Raw genomic sequence first — 22,773 nt, forward strand, 5'->3', positions numbered from 1 at the left:
AAAGACCTTTTAAAACTGGTAGATTTTTAGTTATATTTTATTATGAAAATGAACAAACACCAACAATAACATTTTCATATTCAAAGAACTGAAAAAGATCAAATGTGAAACGAATCTTTGTTACATACAGCTTTTAAAAGAAGTATATATTAAATTTAACAAGCTATTACCAACACTGGCCTGTCAGTATGTGTCCCCTTTTGAACTTCTGTGTATTTTAAAAATGTAGTATAGAAATCCTTTTCTTTCTTTTCATTACTATCATCAAACTCTCTACTTCCTCTTTCTCCAGCCGATGAAAGCCCTCCCTTGTAACAAATAGAACCAAGCAAAATAAATCCACACCCTGGTCTGTCTGAACATAAAAATGCCTCATTTTGTACCTACAGGCTTTCACACACCTCTCTGCTAGAAGGTGGAAAGTTGAATCATTATCATTTTTTTGAAATCATTATTTGTCTTGGATTTGATCAATGTACTTTAGTCTTTCAGAGTTGTTTTCCTTTACAACGTTGAAGTCACTGTATAAAGTGTTCTCTCGGTTCTACTCATTTTACTCAGTGTCAGTTCATACAAGTTTTTTCAGGTGGCTCTAAGTCTGCCCCTTTGATCATTTTTTTCATAGCACAACAGCATGCCATTCCATTCCCCCACACCCAAGGTGTCAAACTCTGACAGGCAAGTGGCCTGGACCAGATGAAAATGTAATTGGGAAATGTTTAACAAAATAAATAAAAATACAATCCAACATAATATTAATCTGTGGTTTTCTAAATATGCTGCTGGCAAAGATCCCTTTCTATTTCAGTTTGACACCACTGCTCTACAATAACTTGTTCTGCCTTCTCTCTTTGGGGTGTCAGTTAGTGCTACTTTTGGGTCAAAGGGTTTAGTGACTTTTGGGGTATAGTTTCATATTGGTTTCCAGAATTGTTGGACTAATTTGTAGCTCAAACTGCCCCTTCAAATAAGTGTAATTTTACTTAAATGAGATATTTATAAAGACAGCACCTGGAACATAGTAGGCATATATAAATGCTTAGTCTATCTCCTCCCCCTTTTGTTATCTTTGGGTGTGTAGTATGATCTCAGAGTTGCTTTAATTTGCATTTCTCTTATTGAATAAATGAAAAAGCATTTATCAAGTTATTACTATATGCAAAATACTTTGCTAAGCTCTGGGGGTATAAAGGGAAAAGAATCTGTTCCCGTGGGGTTGAGGGGAAGTGGGGGAAGAATAACATATACAGGAGGCCTTTCTTCTTTTGATAGTGACCTGTTCATATCCTTTAACCATTTATCTAATGGGGAGTAGTTCTTGTTCTTATGTTTGTATCAGTTCCTCAGGCATCTTAGTTATCAAACCTTTATCAGAAAAATCTTTTACAAAAGATATTTTCCTTAGTTAACTGTTTCACTTCCAGTTCTAAGTAAATTGTTTTTGTTTGTACAAAAACTTTTTTTATATAATCAAAATTGTCCATTTTATTTCCCATGATCCTTGTTATCCCTTATTTGGTCAGGAATTCTCCCTGATTCATAGTTGTGAAGTATCTCCTCCCCCTTTCCTCTGATAGGTTTACAATATAGCTTTTATATCCAGATCATGTATCCAATTTTGGCTTGAGGTGAATGCTATGAAATGTTGGTCTGGGACCAATTTCTCCCAGACTGCTTTCTAATCTTCCCAGGGGTTTTGTTTTGTTTTTAAATCTAATAGCAAGTCCTTACTGCAACTGTTGTTGTCATTGGGTTCACTGACTATTATGCTACTGTGTTTGATTGTTTCTGGTTCTCATGCACCTAGTCTGGTCTGCGGATCCACCACCCTCAGAATGCTCCTTGTCCTTCAGGCTAAGTTCAGTCTTTCCTGATCCTCTTCCCCATCACTGCTGTCTGTTTCTCAGGGTACATTTTAAGAGTATACCCCCAGCAGAATGTAGGCTCCTTAAGGGCAAGGAATATTTAGCTATTTTCTTTGTTGTCCCCATCAGCAAGCCCCATGTGTAGTAGATGCTTAATAAATGTTTGTAGAACTGAATTAAATATAAGCTCATCCCTAAAATAACTAGGCTATCTAAAATAAGTATGATGAAATTTTATTTTAAAGACTGAGAAACATAAAGCAAATAAATTTAAATGAGTATCAAGATCAAAGCTTTAGGGTTCCTGACATTCCAAATCACACAGTCACACTGCTCTTTTTCGAGAACTAATTCCAAACCTGTAAACTAGGATAAATTAGTAAATCTATTAAAAGGGGAAGGTGGGTGGCACAGAGGACTGAGTGTCAGGCCTAGGGTCAGGAAGACTGGGTTCAAATCAGGGATCAGATGCTCACTAGCTGTGTGACCCTGGGCAAGTCACTTAACCCCATTTACCTCAGTTTTCCTCATCTGTAAAATGAGCTGGAGAAGGAATTGGCATACCACTCCATTTCTTTGCAAAGAAAACCCCAAATGGGATCATGGAGAGTCAGAAATGACTGAAATGACTGAACAATAAGTAAATCAGAACTCTACAATGAAAGATCTCGAGTCAGTGCTGATGCCATTAACTGCCCATCCTGCAGTTTGTGTGGATTCTGAAGAGAAAAGATTTTCCTGGCTCCCCTCAAGGACTTTGTTAATAGTACCCCTTCTTACTTAACATTATACCTGAATGATCTATAGTCTGTATAGGCTGAAGGAGAAATTCCTTGAAAGAGGAACTTTTATGCGTTTTTGGTGTTCAATAAAATTGATGAGGAGATTTCTGCTGATGTCTATGCCTATATATATACACACACGTATGCAGGTATGTATATATATACATACACACACAGACACACATACGTGCACCCCCCTTCAAGGGCTTTAAACCATTTTTATTACATTAGAGCCTCACTATAATACTGTTTGCAAGGCCCAGGATGTGGGATCATGTTATGTATACCAGCTTATTACAGGGCCCAAGATACAAGCCTGTCAAACTAAACTATAAACTATTGTAGCTAGAAATAACTGCAGCCTACTTAAATGCTTACAAATACTCCTGGAGCTGATATAAATCTTGGCATTCCTATCTGGTGACTTGGAAACAAATTGTTTTTCTGAGGTCAGGGCTATTTCCCCCCTTAAATTGAATACCTTAGGTTGAAGCAAGTAATGATAACACTTGTATCTAAAAAGACCTTTCTGCTAGTGAGGAAAATGAAGAACATACTGCTCAATATGGAAAACAAAGTGATTCATTTTATTGGTTCACCTACGTTTATCACTGAAGATTTCTGAAACCTCACAGCAGATACCCATGGTCTATATGTAAAAGCCATTCCCCTCAATGGATATGAACAGGTAGTTTTCAAAAGAAATGCAAGCTATCAACAACCCTACCAAAGAATGTTTGAAATCATGAATCCAAGAACAAGGTGAGAACAGCTGACACCTATCACAATGGCGAAGATGATTTTAAAAATAGGAGGGGGCATCAGTGGTAGTTTCCTCAGTGGAGAGAGGTTCCAGTGAAGACCTCCTACTAATGGACCACAATGGCTACCACAATGTTGAAGGAAACCCTGGAAGACTTCAGTGATGACCAGTGATCTCCAAGGACTGAGGGTGAAGTACACCTTCTCCCTTTCCACCTGGACCAGAGAGGCAGTGGACTGTTGATGTGTAATGAGGTTTTTACCTTACCAGACGAGGCTAGTGTGTTGACTTATTTTGCTTAATTGTACTTGTTTGTTACAAAAGATGGTTCTGGGGAGGGGAAAAAATACTCATTAATGAATGATAGTAATTTTTTTTTTAAACAGCATCAATAAAACATTTTCCAAAAAGCAACTCATGGCTTAGATACAAAAAGCCAGAAATTCTGTTTTCCACAAGACCATTCTGCTACTTCCAGCGTGGCTATGCTTTGGTGCCCATTAGGAAACATCTGTATTTGAAAGGATTCAAACGTTCACTTTCTTTAGAGGGCTTTCTTACCTTTGACTCTGACATCGCTGTACCTCTGGAAGTGATGATAAGCAGCTTTCCAGGGGTTCCGGTAATGTCGGAGCAGAGTAATGGGAGGTCTTGGACGTACAGGGACATACCTTACACCTTCTTCATCTGTTAAAAGAGTAAAGAAAGATAAAATAGGCAATGAGTCATACATCTGATTTTCCTTCCCAATTTCACCTATGCCCAGCTTCATAATTTAAAATCTCAAGTGCAAATGACTGACTTGAGAAAAGCAGAAAAAAAAAATAATGCTTAAATGGAGATCTACTTCCAAAAGCCACCATTACCTATATATTCCTTGGGAGGAGACTTGCGTTTCTCAGCCTTTACCAGCAAACTCTTAGGAGTGGATTTCTCATCATCAGTACTGTTTGTCTCCATCATGTCACCTTCCTCTGTTGAAATCACATGCTGTTGCTTCCGTGGTTTTTTCCTTGGAGAGGCACCAGGTGGCAAGTCACTTGGAGGCATCGACAGGTTGTTGGCCAGCAGCGCAAGAGATGGAGACACAGTGTTGGTTGTTAATGGAGGAACTGCTGACGGAAGAGAAGAAACACAAAGTCTATGAAAACACAATTGTAATAAGAGACTGTATTTGATTTCTGACAGGGTAAATAGGACTTCTCTCTATTAATGTTACCTAAGTAAGAAGTGTCGCTCAAGTTCATATGGTGACTATGTTAGAGGACTTAAAATATATTAAAGATGGTGATAAAACACTTAGTACATGGAACCTCACTGCCTTTTTTCTGTCTTACTAGGTAGTGTCTCTGTCAGTTACAAATTAGAAACCTATAGCACAAAGAGGTTAAGTGATTTGCTTAGTGCCAAGAGTAAGTCAGTAGTGAGGCTAAGAAAAGCTAAAGTCGTGACCCCCCAGCCACCCTGGGTCACCCACACTGCCTTTCAAAAGAAACTATTCTGCAACTTCCTGGAAAATGTCAGTGGTGAAAAAGAGAGGAAACAATGAAGTTGGAAGGAGAATGGGAAAACAAAACATTTTAGTAAGCACACAGAGAAGCTGATTAAGAGTCCTTTCTTTAGTAACATACTTAATGAAAATTCTTAACTAGCCTCTTCAAGAATCTTAAATATCCCTCAGCTGTCAGTACAGATATGTCCCTGGTTATCTTCATTTCCCTGATAGATACTGAAGAAAAATGCATTGTATGAGCTATTGGCGACAGTGCCTGGTAGAAAGCAGAAAAATAAAGGGTTAAAAAAAAGTTGTTTGCACTGACTTTACTTACTAATGGAAGAAGACTGCTCTCACTTGTGAATCAAGGTCTCCCACTTTTATTCTTCAAAAAGAAATTTACCTTCTTATACTTACTAAAAAACAGTCTTACAATGCAGTGGGTATAAAAGCTTTGACAGGAATGAACTCTGAAAAGAGGAGCTCTTTGTAGGAATTATTTTAAATGGGCCACCAGAGTTCCAGCTTTAGCAATATGGTGATAGGCAAAATGACATTCCTCAAGGGAAAAGCAACTCCCGAGAGAAAAGATTTCTTCGCGGGAACTTACCAGAAACAGGACGCATTATGTCCATAGGTTCTACTTCTTCTTTAATTTTTATCTCTGGCACTGCGGGCCCCATTACGGTGGAAAGGCTGCCACCCACCGCTGATGATGCAGGAGGAGCAGCTGCAATAGTGGTGATAGGTGGTGTGACAGGAACTGCCCCTGGAATTGTTGAGAGGGCTACTGATGGTTGTGATGGGGGACTGGCTGCTGCGATGATAGTTGGAATGGCAGGTGGTGGCTGTTGAGAGGTGGGCTGCACAGCGATGGTGGGCTGATCACTGCTCTGATTGGACACAGCCTCTACAGACACAGTGACTGGTGTGGCCATAGAGACATGAATTTCTGGCTTAGGTTTGGCACTAAAATGTAAAAACAAAACATCATCAAGTTGTTTTAGTTAGTAATGTCCTAAAGGAGCTTTGAATCATTCATTTTGTGAAGCACCCAAAGGAATACCAATATACCATTTCTAGGTGAACCTCCAAAGTCTAAGAGAATAATGACTCAAAAATGTCACTCCGCATTAATTTTTAAATCTTCACTTGTCCTGTTTGCTCTTACTTTATTCATTATTTCTACATGAAAAGTCCTTCTAAATCAAAGGATCATTTTGTTCACCTCCACCCCAACCCCCACCTAGGTATAGTTAAAAAGGATGTAAAACCTAAGACAGGATTCAAGCCTGCCCAGCTATGTTCCATTGGGTTTTCATTTGAAAACCATGAATATTCTTCTCAAATTTGAAAGAAGAAAAGCATACATGCAAGTCCAAATATTTCTCATTATGCAGAAAAAGACAAGAAGAAACTAGAGAACAACCACACAGAAAACAAGAGCAGAAAAAAGATCTTCAGTACTCTAAAAGTAGAAAAGTAACAGTGAAAGAAAAGAATTTATTAATCTTTGTAAAGTCTACACTGAGAATATATTACAGATATTAGCAATGAAAGATACCTATTGGAGTGGGAGGGTGGTGGCATGTGGCTTTAATACAACCAAGAAGAAACTAAGGCTATTACTGATAGATAGACCTTCATTGTTTCTCAACAAATGCATCACTTCCCTTCTTCTTTTCCTTTTTTTCTTCCCTCTTTCTTTCCCCTTCCTTAGCCAGTGCTTCTGGACTTGCTGTACCCTCCTGGGTCACCACTGACCCTGTCTAGTGGCACTAAGTGTTAAAAAAGCTTGTTGACCCCTTTGCTAGAACCAGTAGTGTCCTGTGTATCACACAACAATGCACTTAAGACTCTCATTCTTAAGTTACTTCTTACCACAAAGTAGTGCCCTAATAAAAATTTTGTTGTAAAATGTTGAAATATTTAATTCCTCACACTCCACTGCATATAATTCTCTCTATTTGCTCTTATTAAAATACTACCTTTTCCCACTTAGTAGAGGATGGCTAAGTAATACTAGTCACATTCAAATCAGACCTTACCCCGAAGGTCTGGGTGACCCGGATGTACTCCTTATGGAGCTTTCTACTCGAGGACTAGTGACTTCAGGTGGCTGGGGAGGAATGAGGCTCTTCCGGACTGCCATTCTGAAACACAGAGACAACCTCAAAAAATAGTTCCAGATACAGGACATTAAACATTGACAATTACATGATTCCTTCCACCTGTCATATATTGGAGCACTCATCATAATGGCTAAAATACTACCCTTACTTTGTGCTTGTACAAGTTAATATCATTATTTCACTATGGATTTAGTCTTGAAATGAAAAAATCCAGTATACTAAAAGAAGTATCTCCTAAAGTGTTAAGATAAGCATCCTTGGCAAACCCTACTCTCTTTTAGAGATGGTTCACAATGATTCAAGATGCCAACAATACAAAACTCTCAAATTAAAGTTGTGATAGCTACTTCATTTCCTAAAAACTGACTAGAACTGGAAAATGAACGTTTCACCCTTCCAAATTTTGTCACTATGATAGTGCCCACCATGCTAAAAGTGAAAAGTCAGTGCAGTGGTTCATAAGACAATACAAACATGTGATCTGTGGTGAATCATAGTCACTTTTTTTTTTATCCAGAATGAACAACTTTTTTTATATGAAAGAAAAATAGACTGTGGTCACTAACAATGAAAATACCTCCCTAGAAAAGAATGCATAGTAAATTCCAGGACTACTCTAATAATTCCAAGAGTTCAATCCTGAGAGAAACCATGGAAGCCCATATGCAAACCTCCCTAAAAATCATGGACTTTTCATTCTACGGTCTCTAGGGCCATGTCTTGGGGAGAAAATAAAAATACTACTTCATAATGACCAATGTAATGATTCACCCTTGTTGTTAGCAATGGAGAGGTACTAAACACTGCATTTTTTGAACAGCCATAAGTGTCTTGTATTGTTTTACAAGGCTGGGGGCTTCCTCACCCATCGGTGGCTGGTTTCTTTCGGAGGATGCTTGGGCGAGGGGATGAGCCTTGGGCTGGCGCGCTCGTGCTGGCACTCTGGCTGTGGGTCTGCACCACGGTGGTAGCCGCTGGAGTGGCATTAAATGTATTGCTAATAGGATTGGCTACAATTGTGGCTCCATCTGCCAACACCACTGCTAGGAGGATGGAAGGGAATACGGACAAGACAAGAGGAAAAAGAAAAATTACTCAAACTCCTTGAGTGGAAGAGAGCATTTTCAACATGGTTTATTTTCCTCAAAGATCATTTAAAAACCCACTTCAGAGCCTGTGCACTCTAGCATTTGTCACAACAGACCAGCTTTTCAGGGTTGGTAGCATTGTGCTTTACTTACACAGACTCAAGGAAGAGGGAAGAGAAAATTTAATAAAATCATGAGTGATTAATAATAATATATTCTCCATTACATTTATATATTCTTTGACTATTTATGATGTCTTTTCATGTACATTATTTCACTGACCTGCATAATGAACGTGGGAGAGAAATGACAAATGTTCTGCATTTTAAAAACAAGGAAAGCGAGGACTAAGAAAGGCTGAGTGACCCCCCCAAAAGCACATACTAGGGAGAGGTGGCCAGGTCTCCACTATAGGCTAGTAATTCTAATGTCAAGGGCTTTCCCCACTATAATACAGTGCCTTTCAATCAAAATTTTTCTTCCTTCTCTATTTATTTTGGGCATTTTCTGGGCCTAAGACTTTTATATTATGAGATTCTGTGGTTATATGGTCTACTACTAGGTCTTGAGAACAGTTATGATGATGCTGCTGTAATGGAAGAGATACAAAACTGTCCTGTTTGTATTCAAACTGTAACTACCTAAGGCTTGTCCCCCATCCTCAACCAAAAAATTAAAAAAAAAACATAGTCAAAATGTCAGCAAGAATTTGACTATGCTTAGTTGAGAAAATAGGTATTCATGAAGACACTTTAAGTGGATTCTCATAGCAAATACTTTAACATATAATTAAACCTTATGTAGGAAAGACAACTTAAGATGGTGAAAAGGACATTAGACTTTGAAAGAAATCTCAGTTCTATTCCTAGATTTAGGCCTTGTGCAAAATCATCTCTCTAAGCCTTAATTTTGTCTTCTGTAAAATGAGGGATAATGCTTACAAACTTAAAGGATTGCTATGATTGACTTGTGGTATAAAACAAATACAGCAAATAATAATGATGATGCCTGACTTAAGAAACCATTTCTGAGGTTTGCTAGTAGTTAAATTGAAGTTAAAAATTCTGTTTTTTTATGCCGTACAGAGGCATCAGGGTAGAGAACAGACTTCACCTTTGAGTCAGGAAGACCTGGGTTCAAGTCTTGCCTTTGATACATACTGGCTGGGTGACCCTGGAAAAGTCTTTGCCCCAGGCAGGCAATTCTCCAAGATGGGAGCTGCAATAAATGCTGAGCTATCTGCACTGACAGAGAAAGGCTGTCAATAATCTAAAAGACAATCTTCTTGAATTCAGAGAAACAAGGGGAAGATATGAACCAATACAAAGTGAAATCAATAGAATAACATGCAAAAACTCCAACAATGTGAAGGAAAAGCTCGTTAGATGGAAATGCTGACTGAAAATCCAACAATGGCCAATACAATGGAAGAAGTGGTGAACAACAATGAAACACACATTCCCCCTCCAGCTGATAGAGGTGGGGGGGGACTACCAAGGGCACAATGCTGCATGCATCTTTATAAACTGTCACTCTATCAGGTGTTTTTGCTTAACTAATTTTCTGTTTCAAGAAAGTGTACAGTTTCAGGGGAGGAGGTGGAAAAAGTTAGCTCATTTAAAAGCTGCACTGACTTTTTTTCTTGATTAATTTCAACAAAAATAGCTTAATATAGGTCTACAAACATTTAAACTGCAAAAAAATTTCTACATGCATTATGACTGTAACATTATTCCCTTTCCATAGCCTAGTTGTACATTCATTTCTGCTTATGTATATATTGTTCCTTCTGTGTGGTCCTAGTCAGTGTATACATTGTATTTCTGGTTCTGCTTTTTTTCTTTTCTATTCATGTTTTTTAAAATACTTATCATTTTTCTAATTTTTAAATGCCACTGTAATATATTAATATACTAGAATTCACTCAGTCATCCTCTATCAGATACTTAAGACTATTTTCGTTACTTGGAAATTTCTATGAAAAATATGAGCATGCATTTTTCTAGAGATCTTTTCCCCCCTCTTCATGATAATACCCAATGCATTTTTTTAATATGTAATTATTGAGTCAGAGGGTATGATTATGTTTATGCCTCTTGTATTGCCACTCTGCCCTCTAAGATATAACCAATTGGAAATTCCACTATCAATGCATGACAATGATTTAATCACCAATATGTTAGTATTGAGTTTTCTCACTTTTAAGTATTTTTGTCATCTGGTGATTGCTAAGTGTCACTGCAAAGGTATTTCAATTTATGTTTTTTTTTTTTTTTTCTGATTTGGAGTGAGGTTGAATAAATTTTCAAAAGGATTCACAGGCTTTGCTGGGCACTGAGTGATGATGCCTTTTAATAATATTTATTATCAGTTTTAGTTTTTAGCAAATATATTTGCAGAAATTTAATCAGTTACTTTTTCATTTCATTCTGTTTTTGTAGTGTTGAGCTCAGTATATGCATACGTCTAACCTTGTCTCAAATAACTTCTACTTGCGATTTTATCTGCCTTCTACAATTGAGACAAATATTATTCTCCTTCCTTTTACCTTTTATGGTCTGATTTCTTATAATTTTATGATCCACCTGGAATTTATGGCAATAAAAAAAAAGATCAGCCATTGTGAATTAATATTCTGTATTCAGTTTAATTTACTCATTTCCAAAAAATGCTTGTTCTACTTATCATTTCTTGTTAGACAAAGACTACCTTCCCAGAAAGGAAAGTTAAATGAAAAATGCCTTATAATCAAACAGCTAAATCAGAGTAGAGTTTATCTGCCTCTTTGAATAGTGCTAGAAAACTCAGTTACCTGAAGTCTTAGTTTCACTCTGAGGTTGCTGAGCACCTATTGGTGCAGGCTGAAGTCCTTGTGTATTGATTGGTGTTGCTGAGTGGATCCCCTGTGTTCCAATTGGTGCTGGCTGGATTCCCTGTGTTCCAATTGGTGCAGGCTGGATCCCTTGTGTATTGATAGGTGCTGGCTGGATCCCTTGGATATGACGAGCATGAGATGCATCAACTGTCATCAGCTGCATGGGATTTAAGTGCACTGTAGAGGCCACCCCGACACCTGTCTGAGCTGTGATGGCAGAGTTCGGTGCCTGAGCTGAAACTAAAGAGTTCCATAAGAGTGTTACTACAGCAAAATGAGAGGTCCTACCAATATACACTTTTGAAAGTCTTCACAAAAAAAATCTTGGTTATTGCCTCTCAGTGTATCAGAGAGGAATCAGGAAGCCTGGGTTTGAAGTCCACCTTAAACTCATACTTTTCTTGTGCAGTCATTTTTTTTCAAGTGTGTCCAACTCTTTGTGACTCCATTTAGGGTTTTCTTGGCAAACATACTGGAGTGGTTTGCTGTTTCCTTCTCCAGTTCATTTTACAGATAAGGAAACTGAGGCAAAGAGGGTTAAGAGACTTGCTCAGGGTCACCCAGCTAGTAACTGTCTGAGTCCACATTTGAACTCCTGACTTCAGGCCTGGCACTCTATCCACTGCACCACCTAGTTGCCCCAAAATCATACTAGTTATAGCTAAATCATTTATCCCCATTTTACAGACAAAAACTAAAGATCTGAGAAGATATTAATACCTGTATTACCTACTTGATAGGGCTGTTGTGATAAAAGTACTTTGCTATCAACCTTAAAGTGCTTTATAAATATGAGTTATTAATGCAATATTTCAAGCCATCATTTAGGCAAGTAGCTTATTAAGGAAATGAGAAAAAGATTTAAAAGATGAAATTATGGGTTTTCACTGTAAGACCTTTGGGTTAAAAAAAAAGGCATTGTTTTAATGCAATTCTAAAAATCAGCTGAATAGTACTCCAACATATACTAACAACAGTAACAACAATAATAGCATTTGTATAGGGTTTTAATGTTTGTAAAATGCTTTACATATGTTAATCTTGTCTCAACAATCTCGTGATGTGGGTGTTAGTAAGATTTCCATTTTACAGCTGGAGGTAAAATGACTAGCCCAGGGCCAAACAGCTAGTTAAGTGTCTGAGGTAGGACTGGAATTCAGGTCTTCCTGACTTCCTGTCCAGCATGTCTTCACATCCACCTGGCTGCCACATTTATAAAAAGACCAAGCAATATCTGAAATGATGTACTACTTGTTTTTTTCTGAATGACAATGGTAATGAAATATTAAAAGTCAACCATCCAAAATGCTCTAGTTGATAGCTATCACAGGTACCTAATAGATATCAATTTTAAATTGTGTTTAAGAGCGTAGAGTACATACTTGTGGGTTTCTATCTTTTTAAAACAAAATTCTCTGACCCCCTGCAAAAAACCTCCAAATACCCACAACTGTTAGGCGGAAAACAAGTAGTAAGGATGGCAGCATTCCCTAGGAGCAACCAAGTTTTGCTACTGACTATTTAATTAAATACACAACTTTTTGAATTTCCAGTGAAATCAGCTCCGAAGTAGAAGCAGACCTGTTCCCAGAGACACATAATCTAACTGCAGGATGGCAAATGAAATTGTAGTCATTGTTCACAATCCCTCAATGAACACTTTTAGACCTGGATTTATTTGATTGAAGAAGAGAGAAACGTAGGCATCTGAGGTTCAGGAATTCCCATATAAGAACTGATATTATCCATCACTATTATGAAGTGGGAACAGGAAAAGTTTTTTTTAATTGTTGAGGCTTCTTTGCTGATTAAAATTCCTAGCAGGCACATTCGCCAAGGAGGTCAAAGATGATGAAATGATCTCATATACACACAAATATTTATAGTATCTTTTGTTGTATCAAGTAATTAGAAACAAACTGGGTGCCTAACCCATGGCTGAACAAACTGTGGTATACAATAGAATGGAATATTATTGTACCTTAAGAACCAACTTAATATGAAGAATTCAGAAGAATTTCAGGGAAACACAGGTAGACTTATATGAACTGATACAATCAACCAAAAAGTATTCATTAAGTGTCTGTGTGCCAAACACTAGGGGATACTGAGACAAAAACCAAAGTCACTTAAGGAAGTAAACAGAATGAGGAGAACAATGTATACGATGACCACCGTGATGCAAAAGAAAACAACAGTGAAGGTCATAAGAACTCTGACTCATGCATTGACTAGCTATGACTACACAGGGCGGATTATTGGGATGGCAAGAGGTATATGCTGTCAGATAGGACCAATGTGTTATGCACTGATTTGATTTACTGAATTGCACTTTGTTATGGGGGGAGAGTTATTGGAAAGTGACTTCGGTGTTTAAAAAGAAGCAAAGAAAAAAGCATCAGTGAAGCATTTAAAAGTACAGTTTGATAGCCAAGAAAAACCATCTGATGACTATCAGCAGGTTTTGGGAATGTTACAGTCTGACAAAAATCAACTTGACAGATGATCAAATATCTTGTATCTATAATTTAGGTCATCCATGATACTTCCTTCCTTTTGCATTTTTGGCATTATGTCCATGGGGCTGGTGATATTATGAATGATCACAGCTAACATTTTGATATTTTAGCCAGCATTTGAATACTTTTAACTAGTATTTAAAAATAGGAGGATAAAGTTAATTTTTCCTCTAATAATGATTAAAGTTGGTCAAACTTTACCCTTTTCTCCATGAGGGTAGGGGAAGATATACATAGTGTTGGGACTGATAGATTGATACGGTACAGCCACAAGGCACTAAAGGTACTGCACCAATCTGGGTATACCTTCTTAACTGACTTGCTTATGACTGGCATCATTAGCAGCAGCATCACACTAGGGGACATTTGGTGAGAAATGAAGGATTTACAAAACATTTTACATGCCTTACCAAATTTCGTTTGTGCTTCTAATAGTCATTCAACGGAACAGGTTGGAAAAGGGAATAGCATTTTTAAAGTGCCTATACGTGTTAGGCACTGTGCTGCATGCTTTACAATTGTTCTCTCGTTTGACCCTCACACAACAACCTTGGGAAGTAGGTGCTGTTATCATTCTGATTTGTCAGTCGGGGATACCGAGGCAAGCAGAAATTGAGTGACTCGCCCAGGGTCACACAGCTGGTGTCAGAAACTAGATACAATATTTCTATCATTACATATTCAATTACAATAAAGTTATCATTATTGTGCCCATTTGCCAGAGAGATTAAGTGATGCGTCCAGGGCCACATAGTGAGGTCAGGGGCAGGATGTGAACCCAGGCTGTCTTTAACACCCTAGCTCCCAAGGAGGGAGGATTCTCTTTATCTTATGGCAGTATCTTTGGAAAGGTGCCAGCTCCCCGTTTATCCTTGAATAAAAAAAAAAAACCAACGCCGGCTGTTCTTCACACATCCCTAGTAACCAGGCTGCAGTTATTTATGCTAGGTTGGTTATTTTCCAGAATCTCCATGCTTCTGTCTTTCAGAAATAGGAAAAAACTGACCTCCTAAGTATCTAGGAAGTAGACAGAGGCTATACCTTCTAGCTGCATCATCACTTAGTCTCAGCTCAGTTTTTAGTATCAATAACCTGTAGCTAAAGGATTGGCTTGCTCTGTGGGCTATGTTGCTCTTCCTTAAAAATCCACATCTGAACCTTAGGAACTGATGCCATAAAGTCTTGAGTGCTCCACAACTCCCTCTCACCCCCTGCCCAATCCAGTAAGGCCTGATTTATGTACATGAAAACCATAACATTTTGAAAAAATTTAAGGGAATAGTTCTTACCTGGATATTGTCGGATAGTGGACACTGAACTTGTGATGGGGGTATATGTGTGTGCAGTCAATGGGTACGCAGAGGGTGGGTATGTTGGCAAAAAGTACTGGAACTGGACAGGAACAGATTGCCTAGAGGTAGAGAAGAAAAATTTCAAAATATTCCATATGCCTATTCAACCGTCCCCTCCCTCAGTCCCAGGATGACTACTACTTTGCCCCTAAATACTATACCAACACACTACTAGTCTGAAGTATTTTCTCATTTTGTTTGTGGCCAATTCAGAAAACTTGGTTCCTATCAAAACTGTTCATTTCTTCCTGTTCACATTTCAATCCTTTGAATACTTAGCTCTCTTTTGAAGACATTTCACTCCTGTGGTGTCACTGTGTAATTACAGCTACACCTTTGCTCTTTTTTTTTTTTTTGGAGGGGGGAAGGCAGGGCAATTGGGGTTAAGTGACTTCCCCAAGGTCACACAGCTAATAAGTATGTCACGTGTCTGAGGCTGGATTTGAACTGAGGTCCTCCTGACTCTAGGGCCTGTGCTCTACTCACTGTGCCACCTAGCTGCCCCTACACCTTTGATCTTGAATGGTTTCTATTACTTATCATAGAAATGTATTCTTTTAAAAAAATTCCCTCTCAATGTTTATTCCTTTAAAACATTTTTTTTAAAAAGCTGTGCCACTTCTTAAAAGGTTCACAAGACGAAAATATAGATGAAAAAGTTGATAAAAGCATAAGGCCCAAAACATCCAGCAAATTTTGTTTACTATAAAAGCTTTGATGTCAGTTTTGTTTCACTAGCCTAAAAGTAAGAGATCCCTGACATTTTCCTGATGAGAAGGTACTTTTTTTCCCCTTAAGTTTCACGTCTTATGATGGTTAACAGGATGTTTCTCAGTGTATCCATACACTGATAAGGAATATGTGATCACAGACATGGAAAAGTAACCACCTTAGAAAAAGAAGTTCAAGTGAAAGGCTCAAGATGGACTATTTAAGGGATCCAGGAGCTATGAAGGGATCATAAGCCTTCTTGAGATAAAAACCTTTATACCTATAAAACATCTAAGTGAACTGTTTGGCTCTAAAAATGTTAAATTAAAAGCATTTAAGTAACATTTAAGTAATTTAATATTTCCTACTTATAATTTTGTGTATATATATTCATATAGATTTACTAGACTGAACTATCATAGATACATGAATAGTATTTCACATTGACTTTCCTGCTGTCATGTAAAGTAACTTTTTAGTATTCATTATTATTGTTACTTGTAGAGATTTTGTGGAATATACTTTCAATCACCTGCTCAAGCTTAATGTACTACCTTAAAATGTCTAGATTTTGGTATTTTTGACTAAATATTTTAAAACCATATACATATCCCCACGTGACCAGTGACATTTCTCATACATGGAAATTTGTCAGTTAATTCAGGGGAGTTTTACTAAAACAGTCCCACATGCACAACACCAACATCTAAAATCTACATGCTATTTTGTGTCTTCTGATTTTAAAATACCATAACAATGAAAAAAAAAACCAACTAAAGTATGTACAGAGCTTTACACTTACCTGTTGTCATTTCTGGTTTCCATTGCAACAGGATTTGGAGAGGCCCGATGTCCAGGTATAGGGATAAGGCTACTCCTCTCCGCTGGATAATCTGGCTGGATCCGGGGAGAAGTGTGTGTGATCTGCTGAGGGACTACCTTAGCTATGAAGAAAATAAAACAGGGCCTTCATTTATTGTTCCCAAGGAAACAGTACTAGTAATGTCTAGTAGAAACACCTGAATCCCAGAGGCAAGCACGTGGAGCATGATTATTTTACTAACAAGGGGCAAGGAAAAAATTTCTAATAAATGTCATTAATGCTCAAAAATCTATTATTACAATGTTTCTAAAAATGTGCTTCAAAGACTCCTTTGGAGTCTCTAAAACCCTTCTGGTGGTCTGCTAGTCAAAACTATTTTCATAACAATACTAAGACATTTTAATTTCTAATACAGGAATAAGCAAAAGCTCTTCAGGGGTCCTTAATAATTGTTAAGAGTATGAAGGAGTTTTGAGACCAAAAAATATGAAGACCACTGCAGTGTCCCTTTCACCCTTTTCTAAAACAACAGAGTTAGAAAACAGAATTAGGACACCAAAAGATATCAACAGACTAGAACAATTGGGTAAATCTAAATTTAGTAAACCAAAATTTAATAAGGATAAATGAAGTCCTACAGTTGAATTTTTTTGTATAAAATAAATCATACAGTTAACAGGATGGAGGAAACTTGGCTAGATGACAGTTCGTGTGAAAAGGACTTGGGGGTTTTAGTGGCTTAAAACTCATAATAATGTCAGTACCCAGTCAAAATAATTAATAAGATCCTAGGCTACCTTAAAATTAGGCATAGTATGAATGCTGGTGGTTTCACTGTAACTTTGGTCAGACCACCAGTATTGTGCCCAGTTTACAATACCACATTTTACCAAGAACATTGACAAACTGGAGAAGGGCATCCAAAATTGTGAGATTGGAAATCATTCTACACAAGATCAGCTGAAGGAACTGGGAATGCTAAGACTGAGGAGACCATGATAGCTGTTTTCAAGTATGTGAAGGGTTGTTTTAGAGAAAAATGATTAGCCTTGTTCTATTTAATCCAGAAGGCAGAATTAGCATCAATGAGTGGAAGCTGCAGAAAGGTAAATTGCAGTTCAATATAAGGATACATCTATATTTCTACACATATATGTGTATATATAGATACACACACAAATATGTACGTATGTGTAAAAGAACTATTGCTTTTCAAAAGTGGAATGTGCTACCTCTACACTGGTGAGTTCCCCATCACTAGAGACTGTCAAATGAAACTTGGATGACCACCTCATGGGATGCTGAAGCTGGGATTCCTGTTCAGGTACAGGATGTACCAGATAACCTTTAAGATCTTTTTCAAGTGAGGACTCTCTGGATAAAGTTAAAGAGACCTTCAACTTGGCCTCCTGCCTCCAGTTTCTCCAACTCTTCCTTCACATTCCAAAGGAATGTTCCTAATGTAAATACCCAATAACATTCTCCCTACCTCAAAGACCTGGAGTAGCTTTCCTTTGCTTACTAAATAGACACACTCTCAAGCAGTAAGGTGTAATGAAAGGACACTAGTCCTGGAATCAAGAGAATTCTTGTCCTTGAATTCTGGTCCTGGTTAATGATACTAGTGGGATGTGTGTAGTTAAGTCATTTAATCTCTATAATTCTCAGTTTCCTTATCTGTAAAGTACTAACTTAAAGACCAGTTGTGAGGCAAGTATTTTGTAAACCTTAAAGTGTTACTGAAATAGGATTTAAGAGACTGGCACTTATCTGTGTTCCTGGCTACCTTTTCAGTCTTCTTTACTTCCTATTTACCTTCATATCTTCTTTGTTCCAACTCCCCTGGACTAAAGTTACCTTATTCACTGTTCCTTGACTTTGTTTTGCCTCCTCTCCTGTTTCCACACCTCCTGGATGCAACCTTTCCTATGCTTAGAATACAATGTCGGTCTCCTCCTTTTTTTTAAGCTGATGAAACACACCTTTATCATTTAGGCCCAATTCAGAGGCTGCTTCCTCCAAGATGACTACCTTGAATCTCCCACCTACAAGTGATTCGAATTTCCCTGATTCCCTTACACCTGTTTGACATCTATGCACATTACTTGTATATGATATAACTCCCAACTAGATGTAAATTCCTTGAGGGAAGGCACTTTTTATCCCTGGTGCCTGGCAGTGCCTTTCCCACAGTATGTACTTAACAAGTATTTGCCAAGTTGAAAAAGGAAAAAAACAAAGTATATTTTAAAGTTCATATTTCAAAGAGTATATTTAAAGTATAGCCTCCTTTCAAATGAGGGGGATATTTCTGTAGTGGATATACAATAATATGGTACAATATTATGATGCTCTAAATCCCAGGAATATCAAAGTCAAAAAGTAAAGTTTCCACGACAAAGGAAAAACAATGCAAGCATACAAAAAGAAGGAATTCAAATACCGAGGAACCTTAGCAGGGATCACAAGACCTAGCAGTTTCTACTGTAAAAGAGAAAAGACCTTGGAATATAAAAGGCAAAAGACTGAGACTTACAACCAAAAATAATTTCCCCAACAAAGCTAAGCATAATTCTATAGGGGAAAAAGAGACATTTAGTAGAGTATTTGAGTTTCAAGCATTTCTGATGAAAAGATCAAAGTTTACGAGGAACACTGAAATACAAACACAAAAATTCAGAGAAACCAAGAAAGGTAAACTTATTTGAGCAACAGGAAGGAGCTGTTTGATAATCTAATTCTAATACTGGGGAGAAAAACAAGTACCCCTTCATGACTTAAATGTATTCAGAGTATTTAGAGAGCTAAAGAAGAAAAATGGAGGTCCTGGGGGCAGATTGGTTCTATTCTGAAGATTTGGAGAGGGAGAAAAAGAGAATAAAAGGAATACACTAGTGTAGATGAATAGAAGGGGACAGAACTTGCTATTTCTTATAAATGGGGTGGAATGAAGAAAGGGGATACAAACCAGGAGGAGGTGGTGAGAGCAGCAGGCTATCTGAAATGGCAAAACGGGGCTTTACATAGACAGATAGCCACATGCATGAATACATCAAAGGACAGTGAAACAAGTAAAGATGGGAGGCATAATCAAGAGGGAAGGCAGAGAGGGAATGTTTGCATGCAAAACAAATTTCCTGGTCCTGAAAGAGAATTTAAAAGGGAAAGAAAGAAAGCAAAACAACTAGACTCTAAGGGTATGCCTCTCAATTGGGGAATGGCTGAACAAAGAGTGGTTACATGAATGTAAAATTATTGCAATGATAATGAAATGGCAAGACTACTATAGAGAATCCTGGGTTGTATGAACTGATATAGAATGAAGTGAGTAGAACAAAGAGTACAATTTATTTAAGGTCAACACAACTTTGAAAGACTTAGCTCTGATTGATGCAAAATGACCAACCATGTCTCCAGAGGACCTATGATAAAACATGTTAAACATACCTCATGAAAATGGGGTGATGTACACTGAAGGTGCACTAAGAGAAATACTATATTTCTGAACATGGCCACCATATGGATTCATTTTGCTTGACTTTGCTTAATTTTTTTACAAGTTTTTTTTTTTTTTTTTTTGGTCCTTTTCTTAGTTTTTTAATTGTGGGACCGGGGTGGGTAGAGTTAGGAATACTGATGCCCAAAAAAGAGGACCATTTAAACATTTTTTTAAATGTGCAGAACAAAAGAAAATATAGACAAATAGGACAGTTCTTCAAAATAATGTACAGTGTTATGTACTTTAAAAGAAAACCAAGCAGTATGAAATGGAAATTCAGTTTTATATGCAATCCTTTTTGTATTCTGTTGTGAATATGGAAATGTTCTCCTCTCTCTCTCTCTCTCTCTCTCTCTCTCTCTCTCTCCCTCCCTCCCTCCCTCCGTCTCTCTCATGATTATGTTCAAAACAAAAGAAAAAAAAAAGAAAAACCCCACCAGGTCTCATAAAAAGCAAACTTATCAAACAAACATGTAGTTTACTAGAGTAAGATCAAAGGTATGAAATCTAATCACAGAAGACATTTTTATTCACAACTAGTCAAATGATTGAGGGAATCAGAAGATAATGAACATTAAGTAGCAGATTTCTTTATTTAAAGGGCTATTTGGTGACTACTGATATAAATCTTTAGGGTATTTAGAATTCAATGAAATCTTAAAGGTCAAAACACAATAAGTCAATATTACAGAAATATTAGACATGTAAATGAAAGCTAGCAGTTCTGTTCTATTCCAGCTGCAGTGTTTGTATGACTATCTGTCTGACTACTAGTGTTGTTACTTCTTCAGCTACTTCTACTGTGGTTACATGGGGATAATTTAGGGAAGCAAATGGTAAACTGAAAGTGATAGCACTAAAACAAACTGCCCTTATAAAAGATTTTCATAGAGTTCATCCAACATAATCAATCATACCTACAGTTTTATATGAAGTGTCTGAAAATTTATCATTAGTTTTAATTTGCATCTTAATGTACAGGCATGAAGTAAAAGGATAATTTTATAATAGAACATTAAAAATTTCATAAAAAAGGACAATTTTATAATGAGCTAAAAATGACTGATATTTTAGTGTTAGGCATAGCCATGTATTTCTAAGGAGCTAAAAGATATCAGAATAATAATATAATTTATACCACATAACACAATAGCTTATAACTAAGTGGGCCAAGGCCCAGAGATGGTAGAGTGAGCCACAGTTTCCTCCTGCTGGGTTGGCAGTACTGGAACCTGAGGAGGTAGCAGAAGTGGTACTGTCCCAGGTTTAAGGTTTCTTATAGGTGGGCCAGGCCCAACAGAAAGGCTGTATCCTTAGCACTTGTACCATCTGACCTTGTCCTAGGAGTAAGAGTGTTATCCTTGGGGATAGCACTGGATAGGAGGTCACTATGAGAGGCAAAAATACCTCATCCCAACCGCCACCCCCCAAAAAAGGGTCAAGAGAGATAAGAAGGCTCACCCAGAAAAGAGAAAAAGTAAATATTTTTAGAGCACATCAAGCAGAGTTCTATGTACTAGTATGTATGTCTATGTCATGAACCATGCCACTCACTTTAATAAGGCTACTGCCAGGAGCAGAGCCAAGATGGCAGCTGGAAAGCAGGGACTTGCCTAGGGCTCTCCCTCAGCACCCTCCAAACACTGATAAAACACAGCTCTGAACAAATTCTAGAACTGTAGAACCCACAAAATAGCAGAGGGAAGCAGGGCTCCAGCCCAGGACAGCCTGGATGGTCGCTGGGTAAGGTCTATCACATTGAGCTGGGAGCAGAGGGGAGCAGAGCCCAGTGTGGGCTGTGCCTGGACTAACCAGACCAGGAGCTGGGCAGAACAGGCCCTAGTGCCCTGAATCAGTGAGCTGTGGCAGTTACCAGACTTCTCAACCCACAAACACCAAAGACAACAGAGGTTAGTGGGAAAAACTGCAGGGGACAGAGTGAAAGGAGTTCGTGGTTCGGCCACCACCCCAGGGGCAGTGGAGGAAGTACAGTTACAGAACTACAGCTGCAGTTGCTGAGTCTGGTCCATGTTGGCAGTTCTTGGGGGGAGGAAGACTGCTGGTGTGGCAGAGCTTGCTGTGCAGAAATAGCTCCGAAAACAACAGTGAAGCCCCTCAAGCTTGGGACAAAGTATTCTACAAGCAGTTATACCCCAAGGATATAACTTGACCTCAAGGGTCAAGTAGTTGGCTGGGAACATGAACAGGCAGCAAAAAAGGATGCAGACTCAAACTCAGACTTTGGAATCTTTCTTTGGTGACAAGGAAGACCAAAACATACAGCCAGAAGAAGTCAACAAAGTCAAAGAGCCTACATCAAAAGCCTCCAAGAAAAACATGAACTGGTCTCAGGCCATGGAAGAGCGCAAAAAGGATTTGGAAAAGCAAGTTAGAGAAGTAGAGGCAAAATTGGGAAGAGAAATGAGAAGGATGTGAGAAAACCATGAAAAACAAGTCAATGACTTGCTAAGTTCCAGAGGTCAATGGAGCTAAGATTAAAACCAAGAATCATCTACCCAGCAAAACTGAGTATCATGCTCCAAGGCAAAATATGGACTTTCAATAAACTGGAGGACTTTCAAGCTTTCTCAGTGAAAAGACCAGAGCTGAATAGAAAATTTGACTTTCAAACACAAGAATCAGGAGAAGCATGAAAACATAAACAAGCAAGAGAAATCCTAAGGGACTTATTAAAGTTGAACTGTTTTGTTTACATTGCTACATGGAAAGATGATACATAAAATTCATGAGACCTCAGTATTAGGGTAGCTGAAGGGAATTTACATATATATATATATATATATATATATATATATATACATATATACACACACATATATATATGTATATAGACAGAGGGCACAGGGTG

The 22,773-nt window shown here is 37.9% G+C and overlaps 1 protein-coding gene across 3 annotated transcripts in view; it reads right to left on the bottom strand.

Moving 5' to 3' along the window:
• Positions 1-22,773, bottom strand: part of SAP130 (Sin3A associated protein 130) — a 52,315-nt gene that overhangs the window by 2,381 nt on the left and 27,161 nt on the right. Inside the window, exons 11-18 of one of the 3 annotated variants that reach the window (XM_036747149.1) lie at positions 16,385-16,526; positions 14,809-14,930; positions 10,938-11,240; positions 7,903-8,077; positions 6,954-7,058; positions 5,516-5,874; positions 4,277-4,525; positions 3,972-4,097 (exon numbers count right to left, since the gene is read on the bottom strand). In XM_036747149.1, the coding sequence (XP_036603044.1) occupies positions 3,972-4,097; positions 4,277-4,525; positions 5,516-5,874; positions 6,954-7,058; positions 7,903-8,077; positions 10,938-11,240; positions 14,809-14,930; positions 16,385-16,526 (1,581 nt within the window). Of the gene's footprint in view, positions 1-3,971; positions 4,098-4,276; positions 4,526-5,515; positions 5,875-6,953; positions 7,059-7,902; positions 8,081-10,937; positions 11,241-14,808; positions 14,931-16,384; positions 16,527-22,773 lie in introns of all 3 variants that reach the window. The other 2 variants (XM_036747150.1, XM_036747148.1) reach the window with 2 other exon arrangements.

This window comes from Trichosurus vulpecula, chromosome 2, assembly GCF_011100635.1.
Source record: "Trichosurus vulpecula isolate mTriVul1 chromosome 2, mTriVul1.pri, whole genome shotgun sequence".
In the NCBI taxonomy this organism is placed as follows: domain Eukaryota; kingdom Metazoa; phylum Chordata; class Mammalia; order Diprotodontia; family Phalangeridae; genus Trichosurus; species Trichosurus vulpecula.